The 26,548-nt window shown below is 47.4% G+C and overlaps 1 protein-coding gene across 12 annotated transcripts; it reads left to right on the top strand.

Annotated features, from left to right (window-relative positions):
• The first annotated feature begins 5,493 nt into the window (after positions 1-5,493).
• On the top strand, positions 5,494-13,877 carry LOC102148356 (zinc finger protein 34). Of its 12 annotated transcripts, none has more exons than XM_023651505.2 (4): positions 6,714-6,875; positions 7,336-7,468; positions 8,206-8,381; positions 9,003-10,356. In XM_023651505.2, the coding sequence occupies exon 4, from the start codon at positions 9,068-9,070 to the stop codon at positions 10,055-10,057; it is 990 nt and encodes a 329-aa protein (XP_023507273.1). In that variant the 5' UTR covers positions 6,714-6,875; positions 7,336-7,468; positions 8,206-8,381; positions 9,003-9,067; the 3' UTR covers positions 10,058-10,356. The 12 variants fall into 12 exon arrangements, with proteins under 12 accessions (XP_005596623.2, XP_005596624.2, XP_005596621.2 ...); XM_023651506.2 differs by having other exon boundaries at positions 6,722-6,875; positions 8,206-8,433; XM_070224964.1 differs by having other exon boundaries at positions 6,732-6,875; positions 7,336-7,394.
• The last annotated feature ends 12,671 nt before the right edge of the window (positions 13,878-26,548 follow it).

A 26,548-nucleotide genomic window follows, 5' to 3' on the forward strand; every position in this document is an offset into this window, starting at 1 on the left:
TGGCTAAATGCTCTGTTCTTCCATTCACCTAACATTAAGAATTAACAGGGTGTGGGGTGATGAGTGCCAAGAATCGTATATATCACTTATTCTGGCAACAACTCTATATGGAAATTAATAAGAGAAACTTTGACTAAATTGGAGTCAGGAAGACCTGTAGGGGGAGCTCTCGTGCCCTATCACACATCCTCAATTACACCAGACAGGAAAAGAGGGATGGCTTCCATCTTGGAGAGGAAGCAGAGCTACTTCACCACTGAAGGAAGACTTCTCCTCCCACCTAGGAACAGCCCGGCCAGTGAGAAGCCATTGCTGCCCTGACCCGCTACTTTCCTCCAATGGAATTTCATTTAGAGCAGCCCCTCCGTACTCTCCCTTTTTCTCTATAAAAGCAGCTCCCCTTCCTTGTTTGTTGGATTTGCCTATGGTTTGCCATAGGGCGCACATTCCAAATTGCAATTCTTTTGGCTGTTTCCAAATAAACTCATTTTGAGGCTTTTCAAGTCAATATCTATCAGGAGGTCCTATTATGTCATCTACCTTACAGATGAAGAGACTGGCTGGGGGGATCGATAACTTGTATGAGTTCACACAAGTGACAGAACTGAGATTTGACCCATTCCAAGGTCTTTTTGTAATAAAGATTTAGGGCTCCCCGCTGGGGAAATGGCATCTGAAGATGTAGCGGCTCCATAAGTCAGCTGCATTGTGGCTCTCCAGCCTGCACGTTTCTTGCCTCTGTTTGAGGAGGCCCAGCGTCCTGGTTGAGAGCTTGGGCTCTGGAGACAAGTTTCTTGAGTTCAAATCCCAGCTCCACCCCCTGGGGAAGCTGTCTCTTGATGCCTTATTTTGTCATCTGTAAAATGGGGATATTAACAGAGTAGAAGCCCTCTTATCATCATGATCAGGACTAGTAGTTGGTTGGTTCATCAAAAAGTTGGTTAAAATGGGCAATTAAAGGGGCTGGCCCAGTGGCACAGTGGTTAAGTTTGCACGTTCCACTTCTCGGAGACCCCGGGTTCACCAGTTCGGATCTCGGATGCGGACATGGCACCATTTGGCACACCATGCTGTGGTAGGCGCCCCACATATAAAGCAGAGGAAGATGGGCATGGATGTTAGCTCATGGCCAGGCTTCCTCAGCAAAAAGAAGAGGATTGGCAGTAGTTAGCTCAGGGCTAAACTTGCTCAAAAAAAAAAAAAAAAAAGGGCAATTAAAAATACTTTAAAGCATGTAAATGTACACCCATTTGCCAATCTTTTGATACAGGACAAAGGTCTTGCTTTCTTTTTAGTGTGGGTCTGTGGACCTACAATTTCCAGTTTGTCCCTTAAAAGGGGAGCAAAAATTTGGGAACTCTTTCAAAGCAGTTTGAGCATAGACCCTTCCTAGAGGAAAACAAGAGAAAAAGTCCATCTTTACAGCGATCTTGCCCATTTGAAGGCAACACATTTTGTTGTTGTAGCTGTTCTTATTAACAACTGGCCTTTGTCACATCTTTCCCAAGCACTTACATTTGCTTTCATGGAAACAATTCTATGCACTGAAATGCTCCTGGTTTACGTAATATTTAACGGCTTTACAGAATTGAAACCAATTCTATTAGTATGAGAAAGTTTGGAATAAATACAACTAACTCTTGGAACTGACAAAGGAGAAGAAATCAGGCATGTCCAAGAGCAGTACGCTGGCCACAGGCACCCGTGAGCCCTGGACATCAGCCGTATGTCTTAGAGATGGAATGGGGGGCATCAGTTATGCCAGGAATCACTTAAAACTGGAGTTTGTTTAAGAAAGTTTCTACTGAATCTACCTCCTAGGGTTACCGTAAGGTTTAAATGAAATGATGTTTCCCAAACACAATGCCTGGGACACAGTAAGTTCTCATCAAATGTTAGTTAGTATATTATTATCCAGGGCAGCGCTGTCCAGTCAAAATCTAATGTGAGCTATAGCAATTTTAAACTTTCTAGTAGTCACATTAAAAAGTAAAAAGAGAAAAAAAAAAGTAAAAAATATTGGTCAAAGGGAACAGACTTCCAATTATAAAATGAATAAGTTCTGGGGATCTGACGTACACCACGGTGACTTTGGGTAACAATACTGTATTGTGTACTTAAAAGTTGCCAAGAGAGTAGATCTTAAATGTCCTCACCACACACACACAAAAGAGGTAATTATGTGAGGCGGTGGGGGTGTTCCCTAACCCTATTGTGGTAATCATTTCATGATATATACGTGTAGCAAATCATCACGTTGTACACCTTAAACTTACACAATGCTATATGTCAATTCTATCTCAATAAAGCTGGAAAAAAGTAAAAAGAAATAGGTGAAATCAGTATTTATAATACATATGAATTAACTCAATATAGCCCAAATATTATCATTTTAACAGGCAACAGATAAAACTATTATTAATGCAATAGTTTACATCCTTCTTGTTGCATGAACTCTTTGAAATCCAGTATGCATTTTTCACATATAGCACATCTCCCTTGGAATGCTAAATTCTCACCAGAAATCATTGATCTGCAGTTAGATGTCATAAAATTTCGAAGGAAAAAAGTAGATTCCCATATCCAAGTTGTTCCAAACATGCTTAAAAGTTGTCCAATAATTGAATCAAGTATCAATTTTAAATTAAGATTAAATTAGAAAGTCAGTTCCTACTGATAACCCAAGTCTAGTCATAAACAAACACCTGAAGGACATTTTATAAAACACCTGGCCAGTCCTCTTCGAAACTGTCAAGGTCGTCTAAGGCCTTGACTGAGAAGCGCTGGAATGGAGGCGGGGAAGAGGCAGCCAGCCTGAGGGGCAGGCGTGCACCAGAACAGGGTACTGGGACAGGCCCCCTGGAAGCCTGGCAGGGCCCACCCAAAACTCCCCTAGGGCAGCCACTGCAGCAGTCCCCTCACCAGCACCTCCCCTCGTCAGCCCACCAGTCAGTCTGTTTTGTTTGCCTCCTCCTCACCCCACTGGTGAGGGAGAGATTCCTGCCCTAGGGTCATGAGGATGGCGTGACAGGACACCTGACACTGCACAGATGAGCCGGCAGCAGTTTATCAGTCACAAATACTCACAGCCTGGGCGGAGGACACCCAGGGCCACAGGGAGGGTGTGCTCAGAAGCAGAGTGAACCAGGAGGGGCTATGGGAGGCAGGCTTTCGGGGTGAGCCTCGCTTCCTGTGACTGGCTTATTTGAATAATTCCACGGGCTGGCAGAGAGGTGAAAAAAGAAATAGGTGAAAACAGTATTAATAATATATATGAATTAACTCAATATAGCCAAAATATTATCATTTTAACAAGCAACAGATAAAACTATTATTAATGTGATAGTTTATATCCTTCTTCATTAGGTTGGGGACTGGGTGGGGTGCAGCTGGCCTAGCTGGGGGGAGCCTTTTCCACTGGGTGGGCGACAAATGTGGTGAGAATAGGGGACCTCATGGTTAAGCCTTGGGGCCCTGTGAGGCTCAAAGATCTCAAGGCAGCACATGAAATTTTAGACCTTACAACACAGCATCCTGACTAGTTTTTTAATATTTTGCAAGACTGAGGACCTGCACCATGTGCCCCTTCCCCACACCTTCCCTGAACCCCCAGAAAGTCTCTGGGGGGAAGGGGGCCTCTACTGGACTCCTCAGACTCTGAGGCAACATTTCCCGGTCACTGTCCCTCTGGTTGTAATGGTTTTGTCTGTCTTCCTCTCTCGGCTGTGAATCTTTGGGACACCGTGTCTGATTGCCTCTGTGGACCCAGCTGCCAGCCCAAGGACTGGCACTCAACAGGCTTCAATGATTGTCGGATGAATGAAAAGCCAGAGTACAGGGCCCTTGCCCAGGGTAGTGGAGGAAACGTGGTTGTATCTGTTCTTGGCAAATGAGACTGTCTTTCTCCCAGCCCCCTCAAAATCCATTTAAAGGAAGAGTGGTAGCTTAATGGATAAGGAAATAAAGACTTTCCTGTACTCCTCAGAGGGTAATTTCACGTGCTTGAGTTCCAATTAAGCGGTCATGAAAAACTCCTCTAAAACCAAGCTCCGTGTGACTTCCCAAGTCAACCTAACTCCTTCATTCAAGGGGGTGTGGACATGGCTGTGTTGGCACAGGTGCCTCTGAGCTCATAGGAAGCTGTTGTCTTTTCTTCAGCAATTTGAGTACAAATGGGGCTGCTCCTTTAATAAATAAGAAGAAACTGCTAAAAACTATGGAAACCACTGGTGATGATTCTGACAGACAGATGGAAGGGAATGCCAATTCCTTTAGATACATCAGGCAAAAATAATGGTACTGTGCCCTTTATCCTAGTGAAACCCAGCAGTAACTAATTTTTTTTTTTTTTGAGGAAGATTAGCCTTGAGCTATCATCTGCCTCCAATCCTCCTCTTTTTGCTGAGGAAGACTGGCCCTTGAGCTAACATCCATGCCCATCTTTCTCTACTTTATGTGGGACGCCTGCTACAGCATGGCTTGACAAGTGGTGCACAGGTCCACACCTGGGATCCGAACTGGCAAACCCCGAGCTGCGGAAGCGGAATGTGTGAACTTCACTGCTGCAACACAGGGCTGGCCGCAGCAGTAACTAATTTTTAAAATTAATTTTAAACTAGGTATTATAAGGAAGAGGTTCTATATGCTAACCAGAAGCAGCCCAGGTAATTGACGTTATTCAAGGTGGTTTTTGTAACTTTCCCTGTATACCTTTAAGGGCCTTTCCGATCACCCCTTCCCTTTGAGGGTGTGGTGGTGGTGAAGGAGGCTCTCTTAAATCTTATTTAAAATTGAGTTTTGGGGCTGCCGCGTGGCTAAGTCGTTGAGTTTGCACGCTCTGCTTTGGCGGCCTGGGGTTTTGCCGTTCAAGTCCTGGGCATGGACATGGCACTGCTCATCAGGCCATGCTGGGGTGGCGTCCCACATGTGACAACTAGAAGGACCCACAGCTAAAAATACACAACTATGACCCAGCGGGCTTTGGGAGAAAAAGGAAAAGTAAAAAGAAAATCTTTAAAATTGAGTTTTGTTAACCTGTCAGCTCATCACAGCAATTGATATCAGATTCCCTCCTGCAGTTTTATTATGATATAATTGACATACAACATTATATTAAAGTGTACAAGATAATGATTTGATACAAGTATATATTGCGAAATGATCACCACAATAAGTTTAGTTAACATCTGTCATCTCACATAGTTACTTTTTTGTGTGTGTGATGAGAACCTTTAAGATCCACTCAGCATCCCTGAAATACACAGATGTCACAATTTAAGGAGCTGGCGAGAGTTTACCAGGTGCCCAAGTTATTTGAAAGTAGGATGGGTGCTTAGGAAAACCCCTTGAAGAGCAGTGGCTCTCAAGGGGGCTGACTTTACCCTCCTAGGGGACGCTTGTCAGTGTCTGGAGACACTTTGGGCCGTCAGACTGGTGGGCGGGGTCGGGGTGTTGCTCCTGGCATCTAGCGGGTGGAGACCAGGGATGCTGCTCATCATCTTACAGTGCGCAGGTCGGCTCTCACCCCAAGGGAAGATCAGACCCAAATGTCAATAACGCTGAGGATGAGAAACAGGGTTCACTTTCTTCCTACCCGAGCTCCCAACACAACGTCCGAGGCTGTTCCCCTGCTTGTTTACTGCTGTCTCCTTGGCAACCGGCATTTACTGGGCATTTAATAATGACCTGTTGAAAGAATAAGTGCACAGCACGAGCATGTCATCACGGCCCAGAGCAGGCAGGGGGAGGCGGGGGTGCTCCCCAGAGCTACTAGTCACTTCTTTTGATTGGAGACACGCGTGAAATGGAAAGTCCAAGTTTCCCACCAAATTGGGAGCAAAAAACTTTTTTTAAAAGAGTGAGTGAATTCCAGAGAAGTCTCTGAGCACCTACTAGAAAGCAGACGCCCAGGCACACTACCAGGTGCTCGCACATATATCATTATTCAGGTAAGGTTTCCCCAACCCCACGTACAGGGTTGGCAAGAGCCCCTCCCGTCCCACGACCCACCCGACAGCCGCCTTGCCCAGGCGCATGCGCCCACTGCTTCCTCTCGGGGCTCGGCGCGTGACATCACCACGCAAGGGGCGGAGAGCGAGCGGTGTTACCATGGTGATCGCAACGCGCTCAGAAAAGTCCACAAGTGACGGTCGAGCCCCCATAACCGACTCCAAGGCTCGCAAACGGGCCGGCCACCGTGGCAGGACCTGACAAGCGGAGCCAGGGAAAGAAAGCAGGAACGCCTGGGTCGCGGACATTTCTCACTGTCATCAGCGGCCCTGTCGCTCGGCGGCCACTTCCGTATCCAGGGTGGGGTCGCCAGCTCCCAGCCCGTCCCCAGCGTGCTGAACTACAACTCCCAGAAGCCTCCGCGGCCACCCCCTCCTTTCTTTCCACTTCGCCAGTAAACAACAGTTGGCGAAAGCACTTACAGGCGCTTTCTATCCATAAAGTCATGCCTGAACGTAGGTATTTGTATCACAATCTCCTTTTTACCAAAATGTGCGCCTCCTGTTTCTCTGCCCCTTTGAGACTACAATACCCAGAAACCTCTGGGCTGCTCTTTCCCAGGCCCTCTGGCGGAGGGTTGCCTTGGAGACAGCGAGACGCCGGAAGCCTAACGAATGAGGAGGGGCAAGGCTGGAAGAAGGCTTCTAATTGGCGGAGAGGCCACTACGTCAGCCCTAAAGGACGGGTCAGGGGTGCACATGCGCATTGCGTTGGCCCCGCGCGTTTTCGGTCGGGGAGGCTGGGGGGTCCTCAAGGCTCCAGCAATTGGGCGGTGTCGCTGGTCGCGCTGCGGGGAGGTGGAGTCTGCGCATGCTCAGGGCCTCCCTACCCAAACCAGAGGCGCAGGCTCCGAAGTGCCCCTGGAGGTGAGTGCGACCCTCGGCTCCCCTGCCCGGGTTTCGGAATGGGATTCCCTGTCTCCACGGTAACAGTTCCTCCTCGCTCGCATGTGACGTCATAGCTGCCACTCGCGGGGAGAGCGAGCAAATTTGGAGTCATGGATTCTGAGCCGCGCCACCTCCTCCGGGCCGCCCACCCTGAATCCCCCACCCCGGGAAGGGTGGGCCGATACCTTTTCATCCTCTCTGGGCCTCGGTTTCCCTTTTTGTGAAATGATCTTTGGAGTTCCTTCTCTGCCCCTTACTAGCTCTAAGATCCCAGGCAAGGTACATGGGCTCTGTGCCTCAGTTTCCCCATCTAAAATGAGGATGATGATAGAACTTGACTCGTAATGTTGTGAAGATTAAAGAGCCTTAGGACAGTGTCCTGGACACAATGACCGTCTCTGCTTGTCATCAGGTTGTCTTTTGTTTGGCATCTGAACAGGTCCCTCCCTCCTCTGGGGTCTCAGTGTGTTGATCTGCAAATTGGACGTATTGGGTTTCGTGAGTACTAAGCTTTCTTCTGGGCACACAACCAATGACTTTGTTCTCCCCGAGAGATGCTACAGGGTTTGGTGGTAAGACACCGGAATTTCAGAAATCTGCCCTTGTCGTGTTCACTGCTGCGTGACCTGGTCCACGGCTCTTTGAGGAGCCCTGAGTTTCCTCCAGTGGAAAATCATGGGGATGGACTTCTAATTCTAGCTTCTGGTCCAGGCACTACCCCTGACTTTGCTTGGTGACCTTGGGCAAGCTGTGTGGTCTGACCTTGCACCATCTGTAAAATAACCAAGGGATGTACAATTGAACTTGGAGGTCGCTTTCCGTGCTAAAATTGCAGTCAGTAAATCTGGTACCCATGCAGACCTCCCTTTGTGGTGTCGCAGTATCTTTTTCCTCTTAGTCTCAGATAGGCCTTCACCCATTGTTCATCCGTGTTTGTTTTTCCAGTTGTGTAGCAAAACTGGGCCAGTCATGTTTCCCTCTCGCCTCCCCTCTGAAATAGGACTGTAACTAGGTCACTGCCCCTCATGACCCGTGGAGGCATAAGGCGATGGCATCATTGAAGCCCGTGGTCAGGAAGTTGTTATTTTTTCTGTTCCCTGACTTTCTCATTACTGAGAGAGTAAGCATATCCTCACAGCTCTAACGCTTACCCATCTCTTTTGTATCAGATTGTATTTGGTTTCATTGTATTTACTGTTAGAATCCAATCTTCTCTTTATGGCAAGTGATACTGGCTTTCCATTTGGGCCAGTACAATGAAGGTTCATTTTAAAAATAATTTTTGAACATTCAGCGGTTCTCACTCTAGGTTGGACATCAGAACCACTTGGGAACTGTAAAAAAAAGAATACTGTGCCCAGCCCTGCCTCCGGAGATTGTTTCAAGTTTTCTTGGTTGTAGCCCAGTGCATTGTGTTTTTAAAACTCCTCAGAAGATTCTAACATGTAGTAGCATTGAGAAACACCAGCTGGATGATCTGTAAAGGTCTGTTGTGCTCTAACATTCATCACTTTTTTCATTCCTGAATCCTAAAGAGGTGTGTGCTTGTTCCCCCTTTGGCTTCCTTCATTCGGTCACTAACCCCTTCATTTAAACTAATAGTCAACCTTTCACCTAAACTAACAGCTAGGGATGACTCGGCTGCCTGGCCTCTACCAGGGTGTAGAAGCTGCTGGCATTCTGTGGTGGGCTGAATGTTTGTGGGCCCCGCCCCTCCCCCAAATCCATATGTTGCGTCCCTAATGGCCAATGTGATGGTATCTGGAGGTGGGGCCTTTGGGAGGTAATTGGGTTTGGATGAGGTCATGGGGGTGGGGCCCCCACGATGGGATTGGTGCCCTTATAAGGGGATGAAGGGACCAGAGCTGTCTGCATCCATTAAGCCACACCACCACCTGGAGGCAGGAATTCGAGTCCACGTGTTGTAGACGGTCCCTCAGCTGTTAGGAGGTGGAGCTGGGATAAACTGTTTGGAGCCAGGGCCGTTTGTGTGCATCACCCGTCCTAAGCTGTGCAGGCGGTGAGGGGTGCTCACCCAAGAACAGAATTCTTTTTTTCCTTTGTGGGAACCCCATGGATGACACGTGCATTTTCAAATTCTTTCAGCTGGAGCAACTTAGCGGAGGCACCAGAACAGGGACGTTTCTGGAGAGTAAACCCATGAGGACGCGATGGAGGTCCCTCAGTGTCCCGAGCCCCTAGAGGCCCGGAGGCAGGACCCACCCTACGACCAGGAGCCGCTCTTGGGGGAACTGACCATCGTGGAGGACGAAGGCCACCCATGTTATGGATTTGAGAAGACTGCCAGCCGGCCTGTCGGCAAGCCTCGGAAAGCTCCTTCGGCAGAGAGTCATCACCAGTGCGCCATCTGCGGGAAGAGCTTTGAGCAGCGCTCGGACCTGCTCGACCACCAGAGGATCTACGCGGGCAAGAAGCCGTTCAAGTGCAGCGAGTGTGGGAAAGGCTTCAGTTACCCCTCGGCCCTGGCGGTGCACCAGAGGACGCACACCGGCGAGCGGCCGTTCCCCTGCGCGCAGTGCGGCAAGGCCTTCAGCCACAGCTCGGCGCTGCTCCTGCACCGGCGCGTGCACACGGGCGAGCGGCCCTACGCGTGCCGGGACTGCGGCCGCGCCTTCTCGCAGAGCTCCTCGCTCATCCTGCACAAGCGCACGCACACCGGGGAGCGGCCCTACGACTGCCTCACCTGCGGGAAGGCCTTCACCCGCCGCTCGGCTCTGGTAGAGCACCGGCGCGTGCACACGGGCGAGAGGCCATACGCGTGCGTCCGCTGTGGCCGGGCCTTCAGCCAGAGCGCGCACCTCGCGCGCCACCAGAAGGTGCACGTGACGCAGAAGCCGCACGCCTGCGGGGACTGCGGCAGAGCCTTCCGCTCGTCCGCCGCCCTGCTGCAGCACCGGAGGATCCACACGGGCGAACGGCCCTTCGGATGCCCTGTGTGCGGCAAGGCCTTCACCCAGCGCGCCTACCTGGCGCAGCACCTGCGCGTGCACTCGGGCGAGAGGCCCTTCGAGTGCGACCGGTGCGGGAAGGCCTTTGGCAAGTGTGCGCACCTGGCGCGCCACCGCGGGACGCACGCGTGCGCCCGGGCGCGGCCGGTGAGGGCACCCGCCGGGGAGGGCAGGCGCCCGGCAAGCGCGTAGACGCTGGCGGCACCGTGGTGGGGGACCCCTGCCTGCTGCGGCCCCACGCCTACGGGGAGTGCGGAGGGCCCTTAGAGCGGCTCAGCCCTCGCCCAGCTTCTAGGGCTGCACACCCCCTAACCTGTGTCCCAAACTGGCGGAAACCTGCCAACCCGCGTCCCAGGTGCGGGCCAGGCGTTGGCACGGCTTAGCTCATTACCTCGGAGACACAGGGGGCGGAATTTGGGGCAGAGAATCAACAGCAGAGCCTTCTTTAGAGCCCTCAATGTGCCATTTGAAAAATATATTGGAAAGCCTTATTTTGTCGTCTGGGAGTTTCTACGCCTCTTAGTTTGGAGTTGAACCTTGGAGTGTAGGGGTGATTGGTCATCTGGCCCCTTGGCTGCCCCTCCCCGTGCGGTCAGCTGCTATGAGTGGGAGGGTCAAGGAGGTGAGGGTGCTGATTCAGAACCTTCCTCTGTGGAGGCCGGGAGACCAGGGCCTGGGGTCCTTTTCCGCTTCTCCATAAACGTGGGTGAGGAGCTTTCTATTTCTAGTCTGCGCAAAGGGCCGAGTGTGCCAGGCCCTGTCCTGAGTGCTTCACAGAATGTGTTGACTCCTTGCACCACCCCGGAGCTGGTACTGTTGTCACCTCCCTGTTACAGGTGGGAAAACCCAGGCTCTGGAGGGGAGGCCTCTGGTGCAAGACCGTGGAACTAGGTACCACCCTGGCAGCTGGGCCCAAGGGGCTCGTCTCTTAAACACCAGGCAATTAGTAATCAAGATGATGCTCCTTGAGCGTTTGTCAGACCCCCGGTGGACATGCTCTCATTTCATTCTTCTGGCAACCCCGTGGGGCTTGGTCTCATCCCTTACTCTCAGATGAGTAATCACCAGTAAAATGGCTCAGCCAAGGCTGCTGGCCCCCCAGGGTTCTTCCCCCTGCTGGGCCCAAGGGTCAGTGGCAAATTGAAGTCGCAGCCACAGTTCCCCTAAGACAGTGTATGGGGAATTGATGGGGGGTGGTCCCTGCCTCCGCCAGGAGGCACAGTGTCTGCCCAGCCCAGTGGAGGTGTGTTAGGTGTCAGTGGCTGTTATTCCACTTTCCTGAGAAAGAATCAGGAGAATGTGTACTCTTCATGTTCTCAGACTTCATGATCGGTCATCTATGATCATGATCGGTAACTATGTTTTGGCCTTGCAGGCTGCTGGATAGTAAGAAGTGGTTGGCCTGTGTTCCCTGGTCCCTGGGAGGGAACCTCACACCTTTGGAATTTGTTATTCCATGGTGGGCCCCTTGGACCCTGCGTGAGCTTAAGATAACGAGGTGACTCATGGTGGTGGGCCCCTGGATAGTTTCAGGATGGGGGCTGGTCATGCCGGAAAGACCACCCCTGTGATTGGCGGTTTGGGCTTTGTGAGGAGGAGTGGGGGCTGGAGATTGAGTTAAATGAGGCGGCCAGTCATCCACTCATCATGCCTACTTGATGAAACCCCAGTAAAAACCCCGCACCCCCGAGGCTTGGTGAGCCCCCTGGTTGGTGATACACATCAACTGGCCACATCCTGAGGACATGGGGAGCTTTGCATCTGGGATCTCGCACACCTCCCTGCGGCTGGCCCTGGTTTGTATCCTTTATAATAAAACTATAGCCGTAAGTACAGAGCTTTCCTGAGTTCTGTGTCATTCTAACGAGTTACCGAACCTGAGGTGGGTAGGAAACCTTCGAATGTGTAGGTGGTCTGTGCAGAAGTGGCCCAGGAGCCCTGGAGCTTGTGGCTGATGTCTAAAGTGGGGGCGATCTTGTACCCTCAACCTATGAAGTCTGGCCCAACGTAATTGAATTCCCTCTAATGCTATTATGATTTTACTTCCTTTCTTTTTTTCACATTAGGTTTGGTCTGGAATTAGTGGTCAAACTGCGGCCCTCCAGCTGCGGTTGCTGTGGGGAAGGTGTTGACTGAGCTGGCTGGCTGCTCCCCCCCACCCCTTTCCTATCCTGGGTGCGGACCTACACACTGCTGGTCAAGCCCACATATAAAGTAGAGGAAGATGGGCACGGATGTTAGCTCAGGGCCAGTCTTCCTAAAAAGAAAAAACGAAAACAAAACAAAAAACCAAGTGGGACTGATACCAGCTCAACACGAGATTGACATAAGGGAAACCATACCGTAGAAAAGAAACCATATTGTAACTTTGAATGACCTCTGATTAACTAGCCCAGACATGCTCTGTAGCTTGTGTGGCCCCTCCCAGCTGCTTTATGGTGATATCTGTAGTCTTTTGAGTTCTCTAGGAATGTGATGACCCCCAGGCAGAGAACCTACGCTCACAGCCATCATCAATGACAACTGAAAGATCAGGGCATAGGGCATTACTCCATTCCGTGATGCATATCCAGTAAAACAAAGGACTATCAGGACCTAGGACCAGATGTCTACCCAACCCAGAGACCAGCCGCCTTGCCCACCTGGACGCCAGCCCCGTATATAACTGGCCTGTAGTCTTTGTTCTGGGAGATGGTTCTTTCAGACATGAGTCCGCCATCTTCCCTCTTGCTAGCAAGCTGTAATAAAAACCCTTTCTCTCCTCCCACCTTGCCTTCTGACTATTGGCATGTCTTGTGGTGAGCAGAGGATCCCCCCTTGGGCTAACAGGACCACTGATCTAGACCAGGTCTCTGCTTTGTGAATGCTAACGCAAGCTGCCACGGATCAGAGCGTTTACCAGGCACCAAGCAAACTACTGAGACCGGGACCTCACCTCCCTCCCCCCACAGCCAGCTCAGGTGGGAGCTCCTGCCCCCTGATAATGCATCCTGGTTACAGGTTTGCTTGCTGCATCTTGACCTGGGTCTGGATCTTGGCTCTGGCGCCACCTAGCTACAGAGCCGGAGCCAAGGCAAGAGTTTCAATTCCTCGGGTTTCAGTGGCGGATCTGATCCCCTCCCAGGCTTGTTACAGTCAATGGGAAGCGCACACAGGTCTTAAGTCAGGGCCCTGCACAGGTGTTCAATGATTGTTGGCGATTGTTTTCCTTTTCAGAGTAAATGTGAAGGGGCTAGCATATAATTTCTTTCAAAAATGATACATACTATCTGTTTAATAGAATTCGTATCAGCTCATAATAGCTACCATGTACTGAATCCTTGTTTTGTGCCAAAACCTGTAAAATGATTACGTTACTGTTTAAACCTTCGCCACAACCCCCTGAATGTGGCTCCTCTCTGTACTCCCCAGTTCACCCTGAGAACGCTGGGCCCGGAGCAGCTCCCTCGCTTGGGCAGAGGGGCCACTGAGCAAGTAGACAGCCCAGTGCATCCACTTACTGTCAAAACCTTCGCTGTTAGCCTCGCCATCTTCCTGCCTCCCACGCTGTGGTGATTACGTGGCATATACAGGTGTGACGTATAATAAGAAATATATATTTGGTCTTTGTCCCCATTCCTGACACAGAGCTCCCATTTCGTTAGTGATGAAAAGGATAAAGGCCTTTTATATGTTAATAAGGTGACTTTTGGAAAGCACCTGAGGATGGACTAGTTGCCATGGGAACCAACCAGCTGATTGGAAGGTCAGACCTTTCAGGATGAATCAGTCGCCAAAGGCCAATGATTTAATCAGTCCTGCCTACGTCATGAAGCTTCCAGAAAACCCCCAAAGGATGGAGTTCAGAGAGCTTCCAGGTTGGTGAACACGTGGAGCTTTGGGGAGAATAGGGCATTCAGAGAGCATGGAAGTCCCATACCCCTTCCCTCATACCTCCTCCTATGCGTCTCTCCCACCTGGCTGTTCCTCACTTATATTCTTATATAATAAACCAGTCACCTAGTAAGTAAAATGTTTCTCTGAGTTCTGTGAGCTGCTCTAGCAAATTAACTGAACCTGAGGAGGGGGTCATGGGAACCTCTGATTTACAGCCGGTCAGTCAGAAGCACAGGTGACATCCTGGACTTTGGACTGGGCTCTGAAGAGGTAGGAGCTCTGAAGAGGACTGAGCCCTTCATGTGTGGCATCTGATGCTGTCTCCAGATGCATAGATAGTGTCAGAAGTGAGTTGAATTGTAGGACACCCAGCTGGTTCCGCGGAATTGCTTGGTGGTGTGTGAGAAAAACATATAATTGGTGTCAGAGTCAGAACATGTAACCCCTTTCTGGATTGCTGAGTTCCCCCTGCCCCCAGGAAAGATGCCGTCTTCCTTTTTGACTCTAAGCAAGACCAGAATAGTCCCTGCACCTGAGCAGAGGGATCCTTCGAGCCTTTGGAAGGTTTGATGGTGACACATGGCCCCTCTTCCCTGTGTCCCCAATGCCTTTCCCCGCCAGCGTGTCTGTATCCACCCTACAGGGCTGGGGGAGGTGTAGATGCATCTACCTCAGTGGCTAAGGACCAGCCTGAGTAATAGCTCATTACTACTTCATGCAAATTAAAATCTAAAAACCCTCTGGCTGGTGGTTCTCAAACTGTGGTCTCCCAACCAACGACATTTGCACCTTCTGGGAGCTTGTTAGAAATGCAAATTCCCAGGGTCCCACTCCAGACTATGGAGCCAGAGACTCCAGGGGTGGGGCAGCAACTGTGTTTCCTGGGCCTCCAGTTGATTCTGAGGCACTCAAGTTTGAAAATGGGATGGAGAAGAGACAAAATTAGAATGATTAGGAAACTTGGCTGATATGGGTGTTCTTTATTGGGGGGAGGAAGCTTCTGCCCACAGGCACGGTCAGGAAAGGAGCACTAGGATCCTACAGATTCGAGAAAGTCACAAGATTCTTTTTCGGTTCTTGAAGGCTCATAAGAATTGGAATAGCCACCAAAGTATGGCACCGTCTGGTCCTTTGCAGTTGCAAAGCTTCGCGGCAACATTACGGCATCTACTTAACCTCTTGCACCTTGGAATCATCTAGAGGGGCAGGGGGTCCATCCCTGAGGCTGGGCTTCAGCCGGCCCCAGGTGGTGCTGCACCGATCTTTTAAAGAAATGGTAGTGATGTGACAGGATGGAGGTGTTAACTAGTGCTGTGGTGGCAAGCATTTTATAATACAAATGTATCAAGTCAACACGCTGTACACCTTAAAGTTACACAATGTTATCTGTCAATCATTGTAACCACGGGCCCTCTAGGACCAGTTCAACTGATTCCATCTTATCAGACTAATTAAGAGTGGGTTTTTCAGAAACTGAGACCCCTTGTTCAGTTCAGGCCAGTTGAGATCACTAACCCTTCAACTGGGCCTGTGCGAATGCCTGATAAGTGACCCTTTTGATGTCAGGGGGCTGAAAACTCCATCCTCAGATCATGCTAACACCACCATTTTGTGAACATGTGTCCCATGGAGAGCCATGGAGCTTGATCACACTTGCTCAGATCAGCAATTACCTCACTTCTTACCTCAGATCATCTCTCTCCACACTTCAGACCGCCCTGCCTCTGCTCTCAAAGATTTTGCCCCAAGCCCTGGATCAGGAGACAGATCTGAGAGCATATGCCTCCTGTCTCCTTGCAGATGGATCTAGCAATAAAGCTGTTTTCTTTTTCCAAAAGCTGATTCTGTAATAATTGGCTTTTTAAAATGCACATCAGGTAGGAGAACCCATTTATGTGGTAACAATATCTCAATAAAGCTGCAGGGGTGGTGGGGGGAGAAGAAAGAAGCTCCCAGGTGCAGCCCAGGTGGAGAGCCAGGCATTATAGTCCAGGAAGAACCTCCTCACTTCTTCCTCAGACACAGAGTGCCCCCCCGGGGTGAGGGTGTCGGCTGCACCATGCAGCCCTCCAGGATGGGGTGGTGTTGGCAGGGGTCCGCAGACAAGTGAATGGGCACCCAGAAGAGTGTGAAAAGTGCTGTGATGACCAAAAGTACAAGATCCTAAGGGACCATGAGAAAGTAAGTTCTTCCTGCACCCAGGCTGGGGGAGGGAGGTGGGGCAGGGTTACCCTAGGGACCATTTCTGGGAAGTGCAGTGACATTTAAGGAAGAGAGAGATTGGGTGAAGGTGGATGGAGGGGGTACACACTTCTGTCCACGTCCCATGGCCCAGAACACAGCTGCAAGGGAGGCTGAGAAGCTTTGGCTCATGGGGGCCACGACCAGCTCAAAGTCAGGGTCCATCACTGTGCTGGAGAGATAGCCTGACTGCTGGGACCAGTTGGCAGGTCAAAATGCATCTAATTTGCTGGTCAAAGACATCTAATAATAATAACCAAGCAACCGTGATCATAAAAACAACTAAATGCCATTAGCTGAGCACACACTAGGCTGCAGAAATTCTGCCAACCACTTGACATCATCTCATCGGGTCCTTCCAGCAGCCCAAAGATGCTTTGCCCTGTCGCCTTCTCTTTGAGCCTCAGCTCCCTCTGCTGCCATATAGGAGGCACAACTCCCTATGTGCACTGTGAGGATTAGCAACCTTACCGGGTGAATAAAGAAGGCCACTTCCCTGGCAGGTGCAAGAAACCTCAGAATATTTTGGGGAACCTCAAGAGAAGAGAGGAACCCACCCAAATCTATAGGTACTGCCAGCAAAGTCTGATGACAAGTCCGTGGCTTGGTTTTCCCGGTCTTGAGAGGCCTTTAAAATTCAATCTGAGATTCCTTATGAAAAGTTCCAGCAAAGCAGATTTAAAAGAGCCTATAGGATCAACTACTATTCTTGCTGTACTTATGTAAATAATTGGGCCAAATTTATTGAAACTAGACTTATTTTTCAAACCAGATAGTCTTAATTTGGCTATAATTGGTAATGATGAGGGTGATTTTAGGGATAAAACCCAGAGGGGCTCCCACGCAGGGACACTCCTCAAAGACACTCTAGAAATGCATTTTCCCCTTTCTACACAAAGTGACCAAAGATCTGAATTTTTTGTTTTTCATCCCTTTGCTTTCCTTAGGGTTTTATCATACGTTTTCAAAATGTGTGCAAATGGAATCGTTCTCTGTGTGGTTTTTTTTTGTTAATATTTTGTTTATGCCATTCATGCATGTTTTTGCCCATAACTTTAGTTTATTCATGTTCACTATTGTTTCTTAGTCCGAACTACAGATATTGTTGATTATTATTCTGTTGTATAGCTGTTTCACAATTATTAATTCTCCTGTCTTTGCTGCATGATATTACAAAAATCCTGCTATTTACATATTGGGATGTGTCTCAGTGCACATGAGCAAGAGAACTTTTCCAGGTGGGACACAGACAGGTGAATACAACTTCTGGAGGTTGGGGAGTGATGCATTACCAGTGTTTTTAAGATATGGTGCAAAAAACTTTCCAAAGTGCTTTGATCCATTTCACTCCTACTGCCACATGGTTAAGCGCTCCTGCCTGCAGGTTCTCACATCATCTTCAGCACAATATAAATGTCTATTGTTCTGTCATTCTGGTACAGCATTTCTCTCACAACTGTTTCTCTGTTTCAAACCAATACATTGAGTTTTCAATTTTAATTTTTCCATTTTTGTATACAATTTTTATTTTGAAACTATCTCAAATTTACAAAAAATTCAAAGTACAGCAAAATTGGCTTTTATTTTCACAAAACATTTGAGAGTTATCTTCTAACCCGGAACCCTAACCCCCTGGTTACTTTAGTGTATATTCCCTAAAAACAAGGATTTTAGCTTACATATCCACAATACAATCACGAAATCCAGGAAATTCACATTGATACTTACTACGATCTAATCCTCACTCCCTAATCAAATTTCACCAATTATTTCAATAAAGTCCTTAGTAGTGAAAGTAGACAGGTCAGAATTACATGTTGCTATTTACCTGTCCTGTCTCTTCAGACTCCTTCAGACCGGAAAAGGTTCTTTTTCTTTATTTGACTTTTTTCGTCTTGACACTTTGGAAGATTACAGGCAATTTATTTTGTGGAGTGTCTCATTTTGAGTTTGTCTGATGTTTCCTCTTGATTCACATTATGAATGCTTGGCAGGAATATCTCAGAAGGGATGCATCCTTATTGCATCCTTTCAAAAAGTGCATGATTTTTTTATTACATGTATTTTTATTTTTATTTTTTTATTGAGGCATAATTTATATATAACATTGTATAAGTTTAAGGTGTACAATGTGTTGATTTGATACATTTATAAACTGCAATATGATTAGCACCACAGTGTTACCTAATCCTTCTATCGTGTCACATAATTATCATTTTTGTGTGTGTGTGGGCAAAGGAGAAACCATAAACTGGAGCTATAGTGCCACCTTCTGGAAAACAAGAGATGTTTCCAGCAGTCAGCCTGGTAAGTTGTACAAACCAGGGAAGACGTAAAAGCTCAAGAATTCTACCACAAGAGGGAGCAGAAAGTGGGGAGCAGAAAGTGGGGAGCAGGGTGTATCCATATAAGTTCAAAGGAAACCCCAGATATAACAGGACCTTTAAACAGCATCTCCCACCTGAAAGCAACTAACCAAGATTTGAGGCGGTATCTGCTCCTTCAAATGCGAAAGCAGCAATGCAAGACAACAGGGAACATGAAGAATCAAGGAAACATGTCATCACCAAAAGATAACAATGATCCTCCAAAAACCAAGCTCAAAGGCATGGAATTTAGTGATCTAGCTGACAAAGAATTCAAAATAGCTATTCTGAAGAAACTCAATGTGCTACAAGAAAGACAATTCAATAAAATCAGGAAAAAAATACATGAACAAATGAGAAATTTAAGAAAGAGATAGAAATAATAAAAAAGAACCAAACAGAAATTCTAGAGCTGAAGAATTCAATGAATGAAATGAAAAATGTAATAGAGAGCATCTATATCAAAGTAGGCCAAATGGAAGATAGAATCAGTGATCTAGAGGATAGGAACTTTGAAATAACCCAATCAGAGGAGAACAAAATTAGGATGTTTAACTTCCTTCTAATGTCAAGGTGCTGCTGCTCATTTACTTGCACAATTTTTCTCCTTGTAAGAACTTACCAGTTTTCTCCTTCTAAGAATTGGTCAGTTACTGGGGCCAGCCTCATGGCCAAGTGGTTAAGTTCGCATGCTCTGCTTCAGTGGCTCAGGGTTTTGCTGGTTCGGATCCTGGGCAAGGACATGGCACCACTCGTCAAGCTATGCTGAGGCGGCATCCCACATGCCACAACTAGAAGGACCCACAACTAAAAATTCAGAACTACGTACCAGGGGGCTTTGGGAGAAAAAGGAAAAATAAAATCTTTTTTAAAAAAAAAAGGAATTTGCCAGTTCCTTGATGTCAAGACACATGGGGGTCATTAGTTAACATAAGCCCAAATGACAGTGGCATGGTACCAATGCCACAGCTTTATGTAATTATGTCTATATCACAAAAACTTAAACTTTCATTCAGGCTAATTGATAAGTGCAGAAATTTGAATATGATTTTTTTTCTAAAATTTCTCTAAGGTTTAAGGATAGGTATTATCTTGGGATTTTATGAATATTTAACATTCAAGGATAGAGTAAAAAGTTGATATATACATGGGCAACAGCCATTGACTTTTTTCATCATGTGTTCATTTATGGAGGCCGTGTAATAGCCAGCCCAGGCTCCCTGTGCATGCCCACACACTGGTCATTGGGGACCATATTGCACTGGGAATGGCCATCATCTTGGACAGGCAAAGATATTTGCCTCCAACCCAACTGCGTAGAACAATAATAACTAGGAAACCTCATGGAGCACCACCCACTGCAAATGCCCCAGCTTATGCTCCCAGTGTACTCTGCCAAAAAATTCCTTGGAACTTTCATATCAAATGGAAATTTCTAGAACACTTGTGTGGCAGAATGCATAAAACAAGGCAGAATATTGCCCTGGCTTGTTTTATGATGCAAAGCACTGTGTATGCAATATCTCCTCTCATACACGGAAACTAAGGCTCAAAAAGGTTTAATTACTTTCCTATAGCCACTCAGTAACCGAGTGGAGACTCAAGGAAAGGTTAGGGTTTTCTTGCGTCTATGTTCTTATTTATTAGGGGACTGTGGGGGATTCTTGTCCCTCCACAGGGAATTCAGGACTCCACCAGGATCAGAGTGGAGGAAGTCTAATGTGGTCTAGGTGGTCGGTGAAGCCCAGCCTGTAGACATGTTCGTTAATCTGAGGACTGGAGTATGCGCTGGAGTTGATAGGATGAAAGAGGTGGGAGGGGAGAGCTGCTTACAGAAGGAATGCTTGTGAGAAGCCACAATCTGCCTCCACTACATACCTCTCATCTCCCCTAGGAAGAATCAGAGAAATAAGAACCTCTGGCCAGAGTTTACCCTCTATCGACCGCCAGAGACGGTCCGGGGCTGGGCACTAAGTCCAGTCTGAGCCCAGCACTTCCCTCTTGTGTTTTGTGTGGATTGCTGTCACAGCACATGAAACGCTTTTTTAGATTTTTTTACTTGTTTGTGTTCAGCAGCGTGCTGGAAAATATCTAACAGTAGGCTGCAGGGCAGAGTGCTGACACAGCACTTGCCTCTCTCCACAGCGTAAAGGGCCAGCTGGCCTGTGGCGAGGGATTGCTGGGGGGCCCGTCCTGTGCCTACTAAGCATTAGCTGGTTGTTTAATAAATGTTTGTTGAAGGAACAAATAAACGAAGGAATCTTTAAATGTTACTAATAATACCAGCCATTGATTATTGAATGCTTCTGAAAATTGAATTTCACTCGGCTGATTAAATCTGAGGCAGAGTGGCTTTTAACTAAACGAGGTCAAGGGACATCGGGAACTCTCTTATGAAGAGAAATGAGTCACCTCTTCTGTAAAGTTAGAATCCTTAGCAGTCAGTGTGATCCCTGATTCGCTGCAGTCATCTGTGTAATTCAGTAAATGGAGATGGAGAGCTCAGTGCTGTTGGCGGAGCTCGGGGAGGGGACCTTCCCTTCCTTACTTGAGTTCCAGGTGTAGGTGCGGGAGGAAGACCTTTCATCTCACATTTCCAAAACTTCTTTCCACCCTTTGAGCAAATTCTTCTCAATGGAGATGTCACCAATCTGACTGTCCGGAACCAAATATTCATTTCACAGGTGGGCGAGTTCCCTGTGAAGCTGAAAATGCATGTTTCTGAATAGGTTTCTTTGCACTTTCCTCAGAGGCACAATTTTCAAAAGAATGTCCTCATTTATCAAGGCATGAGGGAGCCCTCCTCTTGTATCTTTTTTCCTTTCCTGCCCTTCCCCACAGCTGGGCCTCTTGCGCTGTTCCTGTGGGACAGGCAGACAGCGGCAGGGTCCGTGGGCCTGTCTCCAGGAGCCAGACCTAGACGTGACCCACACTTTCTCTGTGCCAGCCACTTGTCCTCTTGATAGATGGAGAACATGGTCTGAGGGTCTTCCCTTTGGGCAAGGAGGACCTGAAACTTCACTGAGTCTTTAGGACAGAGGCCTGAATTCCAGCATCTTTTGCTGAGGGAGCCCTGCATTATTGGTGGAGGCCCAGCTCCTGATTACAGTGGTACCATTTTTTTAACCTATAAGTACTGACACACAGAACTTCACTGTCAGGAACTTTGTAGGAGAAGGAGTGAAAGGTAGGATTTAAGAACCACAGTACATACAACACTTACTACACATTTCATAGGACCTTGTAGATGACAAGTGCTCAGTAAAGGAAAGGTGTGTTCATTTTTGATTCGCAGTTTCTCTCCCGACCCAGGCATGAAAACAGGCCAAATAACGAGCTGCCAGGAGGCTCCGAACTCCATGCAAAGCACCATGAACTCACAGGGCCAGCTGCCACTTTCCAGGAAACATCCCTGGATTCTGGGATTCCCTCCAAAGAGCCAAGGCAGACTATCTGAGACAGATATCTCAGTTATCTGATGAGATCTATGCTTTGACTCACGGGCAGCTGAAGCAGGGAAGCAGTGTTCCATTACTCCCTCTGACCAGTTCACATATGCAGCATCCAATGAACATATTAGAACACCTACTGGGCGTTCTGTTCAATATTTCCACTTACCTTTTGGGTACTAAACTCAGGTCCCAACTCCTAATATGTAGCACAGAGTATGGTATAGATTCAGTGCTTAATAAATGGGAACTAATACTTCTAAATTTTTATTGACAATAACTTATCCCTATCTAGTGCTTTCATCCCTTACCTCAGTGCTGTTGCATCCATACCACTAATCCCAAATCTGAGCTTCAACCATTGACCCAACCTAACCATGTCTCTGGCCTTTGTCTTAATGGCAGAATTTTGTCTATCATTGTAGCTAAGAGGTTGAATACCATGGGATTGGAGTAAGAGAAACTGTGTTTGAATCTCAGGTACAGATTCCCAGGGGTACCACGGGGGATGTCATGGGTGCTGGTTACTTGACCCCCCTGGGAGAATAGTGGGGGAAAGGATGTAACCTGGCTGATCCAGGAGGCACATGGGTACGTTAAGGATCAACCATTAATTCAACCAATAATGTGAATGCACATTATTATACGTTCAAGAAATTAACTCAAGGGTGCAGTAAAGTAAAAAACTTAAAGTCAGGTAAAAAAAAAAAAAAAGGCTAGTGCTGATAGAATGCTTGCAAGGCACCACGTACCATGATCCGAGTCCTACATTTGAACAAAGACAGGTCTGATGTGACCAAGAACTTGTTCTATCAATGACTGAGCCATGGATGCTGAATGTCCCTCTGTGGTGGCTGTTTTGCCTTTCTCTTTATACCTGTATTGGTTTTTGCTTTGCTATGTTTTCAGAAGGTATGTCCTTCATTAAGAATACATTTAGACTGTAGAATTTTATTTCTTCTTGGGAAATTCACCCTGTGGATTTTGTAAAATGCTCCATTTTATCTCTAAGTGTAATGTTTGGCCTTCAAGTTTACCTTGTCTGATATTAGTAGGACTAAACTAGCTTTATTTTGATTAGTATTTGCACAGTGTGACAGACTGAATGTTTATGTCCCCCCAAATTCATAATAGGAAATCCTAACCCCCAAAGAGATGGTATTAGGAGGTAAGGCCTCTGGGAGGTGATTAGGTCATGAGGGCTCTGTCCTGGTGGGACTAGTGCCCTTATAAAAGAGATCCCAGAGAGATCCCTTGCCCCTTCCTCCACGTGAGGATGCGCTGATCAGGCATCATCCACGAACCAGGAGGCGGGCTCTCACCAGACACTGAATCTGCCAGTGCCTAGATCTTGGACTTCCCAGCCTCCAGAAGTGTGAGAAATAAATTTCTGTTGTTTATAAGCCTCCCAGTTTCAGTATTTTTGTTACAGCAGCAAGACTAGGATGGTGGTATAAATTTTTCCAATTTTTTTATGGTCAACTTGGGTATGTCTGTCCCCTTATATGTCCCTATATCTGGGCTTTTTGTCTTCAACCAACATATGATTTTTTTTTATACCAGGTTGTCAGTCTCTGCCTTTTAATTGGAACACTTATTCTTTTTATATTGAATATAGTTGCTGATGTACTTTGATTTAAAGCTGTTTTCCATTTGCCCCACCTGTACGTTGGTTCCATGCATTGAAGTGGAGAGATTAGATGAAAACCATCACTAAAGGAACTGCCATTATAAAGAGGAGAATACAGTACAGCTTTGACATCCAAGAAACAATATGAGGGAAGGCAGCCCTGATGGCCTAGTGGTTAAAGTTTGGCACATTCCACTTCGGTGGCCCAGGTTCATTTCCCGGGCGTGGAACCATACCAGTCGTCTGTCAGTAGTCATGGTGTGGCAGTGGCTCACACAGAACTAGAAGCACCTACAACTAGTATGTACAGCTGTGTGTTAGGGCTTTGGTGAGGGAAAAAATAAGAAAAAGAGGAAGGTTGGCAGTGGATGTTGGCTCATGGTGAATCTTTCCCAGCAAAACAAAAAACACACTATCAGAGATGGGGGAATGTGAAAGAAGTTAAACTGGAGACAAAAAAAGCAAATACTATGAAAGTGCATTTGTGCAGTGACCCAAGGATATACCCATGTGTTCACTTAAGAACACTTTGGGGGGCCACCCAGTGGCGCAGCAGTTAAGTGCACACCTTCCGCTTCAGCGGCCGGGGGTTCACCAGTTCGGATCCCGGGTGCAGACATGGCACCACTTGGCAAGCCATGCTGTGGTAGGCATCCCACATATAAAGTAGAGGAAGATGGGCATGGGTGTTAGCTCATGGCCAGTCTTCCTCAGTAAAAAGAGGAGGATTGGCAGCAGATGTTAGCTCAGGGCTAATCTTCCTCAAAAAAAAAAAAGAACATTTTGGGCAAGCTGTATTTTCTCCTGCTGATCTGCTCAGGACAGGTATAAATAAACAATGACGTGTAGGTATGCAGATGTGGATGGCTCCATTTGACACAAATAAGAGTTTTTCTTTTTGAAACAAGTAACACAATGCCTAAAAATACACAGCTGTTATCCTTAGTTCAAAGGTTCAGTGTTCAGCACCCTGGACTGGCTGGCATGTCTGATCGTCCGGGTCTTCTCCTCATGGTTGCCAGAGGGCAGGAAGCCCTCTCAGCTCACTCAAACACAAGAAGTAGATGGCTCCATGTGGCCCGGCGTAGCCCTCTGTAGGACTTTCTTCTATCCACAGAGATGTCTTTTCTTTCCTTCCCCGAATCCTCCCAGAACACTTTCTCTTATATCTCATTTTCAGGTATCCAGTCACACATTCAACCCTAGCTTAAACTGAGTAGAAGGGAAAATGACTATTTGGCTTTTGTAAAGCCAAAAATAGCATCTGCTTCACTGAGCGTCTGTGAGCCACTCTTCCTCGCGTGCACTCTCTGTAGGGGCTGCTTCAACGGGGAAACCCAGGCCTGGAAGATGGTAGAACTCACTCTCCTGGTGGAGTTTAGAATGTCTGTGGCGACTTTCTGCTTTGATTATTCTCTCTCTGCCTTTGCAACTAGTACCCATGACAGTCAAATTCTATGTATGAAACAGGATCGATGGTTATGTTGAATATTAGATGAGGAGGGAGCAAACAAGACTGAGCAGCTGAAACCAGAATAGCAGGACAAAACAAGATGAGTGTGGTCCTATGGAAGCCAAGAGAACAGAGTGTTTCAAGAATGAAGGATTAATTGAATGGTGCGGAGTGAAGAAGACAAGGAATGAACATGTCGATTATATTTACGGACATGGGCATCGCTGGTGAATTAACAAAGTGATTTTAAGATGCACGGGTGGAGAGTTCCACTTCCAGTATGACAGCACTGCAGACCTGCAGCCTAGGAAAAGGGTGAAAATTATCTTTAAAAAGAAAACATCCAGGGGCTGGCCCCATGGCCGAGTGGTTAAGTTCACGTGCTCCGCTGCAGGCGGCCCAGTGTTTTGTCGGTTCGAATCCTGGGCGCGGACATGGCACTGCTCATCAAACCACGCTGAGGCAGCGTCCCACATGCCACAACTAGATGGACCCACAACGAAGAATATACAACTATGTACCAGGGGGCTTTGGGGAGAAAAAGGAAACAAATAAAATCTTAAAAAAAAAAAGAAAACATCCATTTAAGGTCTCTGGAAATAGTCCTAAGAGCATACAGCAAGTGAAGAAACATTGATTCAAGAAAACCTACTAAAATGTGGCTCTTTCCTCCCCCAGCTCCCAGGCAGAGGGCTAACTTCCTAAGGAGGCGGAACAGCAGCACTTCTCATCCTGCCCCGGCTGTCTGCTGCTGAGGCTAAGTTCTGGGCAGGTGAGGTCGAGATACGGGCACTTAAGTCTTCCACCAGCCCCCACTAATGTGACAGAAGCTCTGCTTGGGTGGAGAGCCACTAACAATACTGGCTCATGGGGCAGGGGTTCCATGCCAGGAGATGTGTCTTCAAATGTACCCAGGATTTGTTTTAATCAGATCTCATAAGGTGACAGACACAGGGACAACTACCTTTATGAGAAGAGTTTATTATTTACAAGAGAAGGGGACACACTACCCTATGCAGGGCCACAGAGGGAAGCACCAGGTTTGGTCAAGAGGCAGCAAGGAGTGAGGGGAAAGCATGACCCAGAGCTTTTTTGAGTTTTCCAAGGACTGGCTGGTTTGAATAATGTCGTGGACTGTGGGCTATAGGGATGGTCTCTTGTTTCTGGTACCTGGCCCTGGGTTGATTTAGGACAGGGAAAATATTGGCTTGGTGTATGAGAGGTGGGTGAGAATATGGGCTGAGGATTGGTTTGCATATGGAATGTACATTCTCAGGCAAGTTGTTTACTATCTAAGAATTAGCTGGCCCTGGAGGGGGCAGTCTCTCCCCAGGTGGCTAGGCCCCTCAAGATGTCAAAACACCATAAATTACAGAAAATACAAAACATGATTAACACAAGAGACCAGACAGGAAAGGTCACATAGCATATGATTCCATCAATATTAAATCTCCAGAATAGGCAAATTCTGGAGTTTGACACAGATTTTTGCCAATAAAAATCCTGGCATCTAGAATTATGAGTTTCTTTTTTTTTTTTTTTATTAATGTTATGATAGATTACAACCTTGTGAGATTTCAGTTGTACATTTTTGTTAGTCATGTTGTGGGTACACCACTTCCCCCTCCGTACCCTCCCCCCACCCCCCCTTTTCCCTGGTAACCACCG

Source organism: Equus caballus, chromosome 10 (genome assembly GCF_041296265.1).
Source record: "Equus caballus isolate H_3958 breed thoroughbred chromosome 10, TB-T2T, whole genome shotgun sequence".
Lineage (NCBI taxonomy): Eukaryota > Metazoa > Chordata > Mammalia > Perissodactyla > Equidae > Equus > Equus caballus.